The 5,935-nt window shown below is 33.5% G+C and overlaps 1 protein-coding gene across 1 annotated transcript; it reads right to left on the bottom strand.

Annotated features, from left to right (window-relative positions):
• Nucleotides 1-3,530: 3,530 nt before the first annotated feature.
• LOC105049387 (inactive protein RESTRICTED TEV MOVEMENT 1) lies at nucleotides 3,531-5,046 on the bottom strand. The gene is made up of 3 exons (XM_010929010.3): nucleotides 4,943-5,046; nucleotides 4,623-4,838; nucleotides 3,531-4,136 (listed from the first exon to the last, which is right to left on the bottom strand). Exons 1-3 carry the CDS (start codon nucleotides 4,943-4,945, stop codon nucleotides 3,735-3,737), a joined length of 621 nt encoding a protein of 206 aa, XP_010927312.1. The 5' UTR covers nucleotides 4,946-5,046; the 3' UTR covers nucleotides 3,531-3,734.
• Nucleotides 5,047-5,935: the final 889 nt, after the last annotated feature.

Raw genomic sequence — 5,935 nt, forward strand, 5'->3', positions numbered from 1 at the left:
ATGTACAAAAAAATCCAAGTTACTTCAGGGTTAAGAACAAGGACATGGATGCGGTACAAGAAGCATTGCAATCGCGTTGGCTCCTTTTTCTCTAAGTAAAGGTATCGAGAATCAGCGTCTTTGACACGACTCTTAGGGCCCACGTGACCCAACTTGGCATCGGTTGGATGATTTTCCTCCTTGGGGAGCCATCGGCCAATCACTGGGAGAAGGCACATCCATCACCATGTGAAGCCCTTGTAGCGTCGGCGGTGTCCCTTTAGTTGTTGGATGCTTCCTTTTCTCTTTTTTTAAAGGTGAAAGTTAAAAAAAAAAAAATTGTTCTTTATTTAAAGGTTGAAGTGGAAAGAAAAAGCGAGACAATGCGTCGAAATTATCATTTGACATCATACATTTTAGACTTTTTTTTTAATAATTTTATAATGGTATGATTTATTTTCTAACAACATCTAGCCTAAACCCTGTATTATCGCATAAATATTAAGCTCCTCTGATTAGGGGAAAGAAACAAAAACTTAAACAAATAGGTTTCTACTCCATTATAAATGCATGCTGTGATTTTTTTTTTTTTAATATGTGTATGTTTGTTTGGTTAGAATCAGGTTAATCGGATATGAACTCAGATCCGATAAGATCAAAATTCTAAAATAGAAATCGTACATCAATGATTCAAGTCGTTGAATATGATCTACTATCTCAAAACTGCTTGCACACAAAAAATCATATAATTTGAAGGTCCTTAACCTATACATCGAGTATAGATCATATCCAATGGCTTCGATCATCAATATAGGACCTTCATTATCTAGTTTTAATCTAATATGGTCGGAGTCTAAATTCGATCGACCTTACCCAAATCTACCCCTTTATATAGATATGTATGTATGCACATATATATACACGTATACATACATATATATATATGTGTGTGTATAAATATATCTCAATAGATATAAATTAATAAAATTGGAGATACCAACCAACAAGATAGTATTCATTTGACAATGCATCAAAATTGTCCTTTGACATCATGCATTTTAGACTTTTTTTTTGTTTAAAATAATTTTGTAATGGTATGATTTATTTCCTACCAACATCTAGCCTAAATTCTGTCCTATCGTATAAATATTAAGCTCCTCTAATTAAAAAGAAATAAAAACAAAAAGGTTTATACTCCATTATAAGTGCATGATGTGATTTTTTTTCTTTATATCATAATTCTTAGTAGTAAGAGAATAATATACTATATATATAGAGAGAGAGATAATCGGACTAGAATTAGATCGAACAAATTTGGACTCAAATCCGATCAAATCAAAACTCTATAATTGGGGATCCTATATCAATGATCCAAACCGTTGAATATAATCTACTTCTTTAAAACTGCTTGCATACAGAAAATTATATGATTTGAAGATCCTTAACCAATGCAACAAGTAGTCAAAAATTGGATAACCTAAATAAAATTGAATTAGATATATTTTTTGATCACTTGATGTATAGACTAGGACCTTCAAATCATATGATTTTTTATATGTAAGCAGTTTTAAGATAGTAAATCACATCCAATAACTTGGATCATCAATGCAAAATCCTCATTGTATAATTTTGACCCTGATCGGATTTGAGCCCAAATCTGATCGACCTTATCCAAGTCTACCCTTATATATATATATATATATATATATATATATATATATATATATATATATATATATATATATATATATATATATATATATGAGTCAAACTAGAATCAGATCGATCGGATTTGGACTTAGATCCGATCAGATTAAAACTCTATAATAGGGATCCTATATCAATAATTTAAGTCATCGAATGTGATCTACTATCTCAAAACTGCTTGCACACAAAAAATTATATAATTTGGAGATCTTTAGTCTATGTATCAAGTAGTCAAAAATTAGACAGCTTAAATAAAATTGAATTAGATATTTTTTTTAATCACTTTATGCATATGCTAGGGATTTCAAATCATATGATTTTTGATATGCAAGTAGTTTTGAGATAATAGATCACATTCAATAGCTTCAATCATGAATATAGAACTCTTATTATCTAATTTTGATCTGATCGGATCTGAGTCCAAATCCGATCGACCTTACTCAATTTTGACTAATAAATTTTGAACTCAATGCTTTATATAATTTTTGTTCTTAGATTTATACCAGCGTAGATATTGATATCTTGAAAATATTGGTCTCTAAAATTTACATATAGTCCAAAATAAACTAAGATCTAAGTTCATCTCAATTGCGATCGCTTATTTTTAAATAACTTGGTATCTTACAAAAGTCTCTTAAATATAATATAAATTCTAAAAGGTTACATTTTCTAACCAAAATGACAAGAATACAACAATTCAATAAAACCAAAAAATAGCTCCTGTTCAACAAATGACTGAGTTTTTTCATTTGAAGTTCTTTTTACGTTCCTTTCCCATCCAAAGTATATATAATACAACTTATATATCATTCAATTTATAAATATTACTATAATACATAGTATATCATATCTGATTAATCTGTACTTGATTATATTACTATAATACATAATCCAGTTCTGCGTTGCGCGGGAACTGGATAATACGAACATAATTTTTTTTAAATCTGATCAGATTGAAAAAAAAAAATATAAATATAATAAAAAAATATTTATTCAAATTCTTAAGATCACTTTATATTCTCAACTACCTATATAAATAGACTTTAATTGTAAGAATATAATAATATCATATATTAATAATATAATTTAATGTGAAGATATGTTAGGCTTTAATTGTAAGAATATAATAATAATATATATTAATAACATAATTTAATGTGAAGAGATGTACTTTCTAGATGGCACAATAAATTTACTTGAGAAGTTGAATTGGCAACACTCTAATACTCTTTCACAAAATATTATTTTATATAATATATATATAATCAGTTACAAGTGACTTGACGCTGCAACCAAGGCTTGATTAAATTTTATGCTTGCTTAGAGGTAGTTTTAGGCTTGACTCTTGATCTAAGCCCCGAGCCCGATCAACCCAAAAGCGGTGTGAGTTTGTAAGTCCAGCTTATCCCCTGAAACCAAGGCCATCTAACTGGATTTCTCCTTTTGCTCTCACCTCCTCTCAGCTTCCCGCCTTCTAACCATTCCCCCTCTCTCAGCAATCCCTAATAAGTTATTTTTGTCTTTCTCCAACAGTCTACATTGTCCAATGAATCCTCTTATTACTCTTCCATACCCCTTCCAAAATCTTAGCTTTTCTCAACACTTAACAATTCCCGTCTCATCAACCCTCCCTTCCCTCACTCCAATTCCTCCCCATGCTAAAGAGGGGTGATGCCATCATGGAGAAAGCCCATCGGGCCACCACATCCTTTAAACCAAGTTTCTACGATTTTATAACTTTCCTCCACTAATAACCTTTATTTTATTTACACAGTAATCCATTTGAAGGGGAGTGAAACCATATGATACATCAAATATTAAAGAAAATACTGAAATATATAATCATCAGTCCAAGAACTTCCTCAATCCCTTCTGTCACACGCACAACAACAACAACAACAAAAGAGAGAGAGAGAGAGAGAAAAAAAAAAAAAACACTGCTGGTGGTAGTACTAACACACACTTATAAGACATACGCATGCCCATGGCATTAGAAGTTGTGCATGGGAACATCATCATCATCATCTGCTTGCAAATTCTACCATCTGCTAGCTCTCTGTGGTCGATGTTTCATTGGATTCAGCCATGTCCTGCAATGGAGGTGAGGTAATGGCCCGTGTTGGCGTGGCCATAGCTGGAATTGGATTATTATTGATACTGTGCGCTGCCATAGCTCTGACATACACCCCCATGGCATTGAGCATACCAGAGTCACCATTGTGACAGTAACCATGGAAGCCACAAATGCCAGTGCTGCTATTGTAATGAAAGGGCTCCCCATGCTCTTTACCAAAAGGTCCATATGTTGCTCGATCGGTGCCAAGCTTGAGTGATCTAATAACCATTGTATCATTATTTGGGCAGTATTCCGCTAATCTCCATGCATCAGGTTCCATATACCATGATTGATAATGCCCGCTTACCCAAGTGAGAGGTTCATTGAAATAAATCTACCACACATGGACTTATCAATCAAACTTTTTGTTAAAAAAGAAAAAGAAAAAGAAAAAAAGTGATTATGTTTTGATGTTATTTCTGATTCTCAGTGTTCCATGAAACTTTTGCTCAATTTTTTATGATTCTTATAATCTCTATTATCAAGTCATCACTATGTTACAAGTTTTGAGACATAGGCTACAAGTCTACAACCAGTGAGTAAATGATCAGGATATTTGGAATTGCTAAAATTGCATCCTACCGGCAAAGAAGGAGTCAATTATCACTGCATGCTGTGGGAAAACTAATAAATGATCAAACATCCTCTGATGATTGCTTCTTATTCTTCTTTTTTCCCAAAAAAAAAGCTGTATGCCATTGGATTTTACTTGAGAAAAGCAAACTTTTTTTTTTTTTTTTTTTTTTGAGATAAAGAATAGCCGACTGAACCAAGGAAGACTAAAATAGCACAAAATTTGGAAGAATACTGGAACACTTACCACATCAAAATTGCCTTCAGTGCCTCCATGCCTGTTCGAGACAATGGTGATCCCGTCCCGCTTGTACGTAGTCTGGATGGAGACGATATACTCTCCATGGCATATACAAATCTGCTTCACATCATCTCCAAAACCATCATCCCATGCTTCAAGAAAGCCATCCTTCCCTCCCGTTGGACCCAACTTGAGATAAATCTCCCCATCCGCTGCCGAGATCTACATGGTTCTCCCACTTGTTAAGTGGCATCATAAACTAATTTGCACCATTTCCAAGATCTAACCAGAAGCCTCCCCAATTTTTTTGGTACATGAAGCCTTACCATTTTGAAGGCAGCTGAAGTGGTGGTAATCAGTTGATCCAAAGTGTCTCTACTGAATAAGTGAGTGTTAATAATATTTATACATATTTTGAGGGCAACTTTCCCATTCCTCAAAGACCTTTTACTGTAGAATTAAGTGATGGATGTACCAAAAATCCAACTTACTTAAGGGTTAAGAACAAGGACATGGATGCGGTACAAGAAGCATTGCAACCACGTTGGCTCCTCTTTTTTTTTTTTTCTAAGTACAAGTGTCAACCTCTTCGACACGAATATTAAGGCCCACGTGACCCAACTTGGCATAGGTTGGATGATTTTTACCTAGGGGAGCACGCGGCCGATCACTCAGAGAAGGCACATCCATCATCATGTGAAGCCCTCGAAGAGTTTGCAGTGTCCCTTTGGCCGTTGGATGCTTGCTTTTCTCCTTGTTTAAAGGTAAAAGTAGAGAGAAAAATTGTTCTTTATTTAAAGGTGGAAGCAGAAAGAAAAAGCGAGACGATGCGTCAAAATTGTCATTTGACATCATGCATTTTAGACTTTTTTTTTGTTTAGAATAATTTTGTAATGGTATGTTTTATTTCCTACCGACATCTAACCTAAATCCTGTCCTATCGCATAAATATTGACCTCCTCTGATTAACAAAAAACAAAAACAAAAAGGCTTCTACTGAATAACAAATGTATGCTGTGATTTTTTTTCTTTATGTCATAATTGTCAATAAAAAGTCATTGAAAAATATTGACCCACATGAATGCTACGTTGTTGGCTGGTTTCTCCGATTATATATATATATATATATATATATATATATAATGTGTGTGTTATGGGGATAAGAAAATCTCGTCTTGGATCAATGATATTAATTTTGGATAGGTTGATCTCTGATTAATTCAGTCGATCCGACATATCACCAATGGTCAACTTTAGCCAATATAATATGCAAGTTCGACCATCGATCCCATGCAAAGTTCCATGTATTGTGATTGCCA

Source organism: Elaeis guineensis, chromosome 8 (assembly GCF_000442705.2).
Source record: "Elaeis guineensis isolate ETL-2024a chromosome 8, EG11, whole genome shotgun sequence".
Taxonomy (NCBI): Eukaryota; Viridiplantae; Streptophyta; class Magnoliopsida; order Arecales; family Arecaceae; genus Elaeis; species Elaeis guineensis.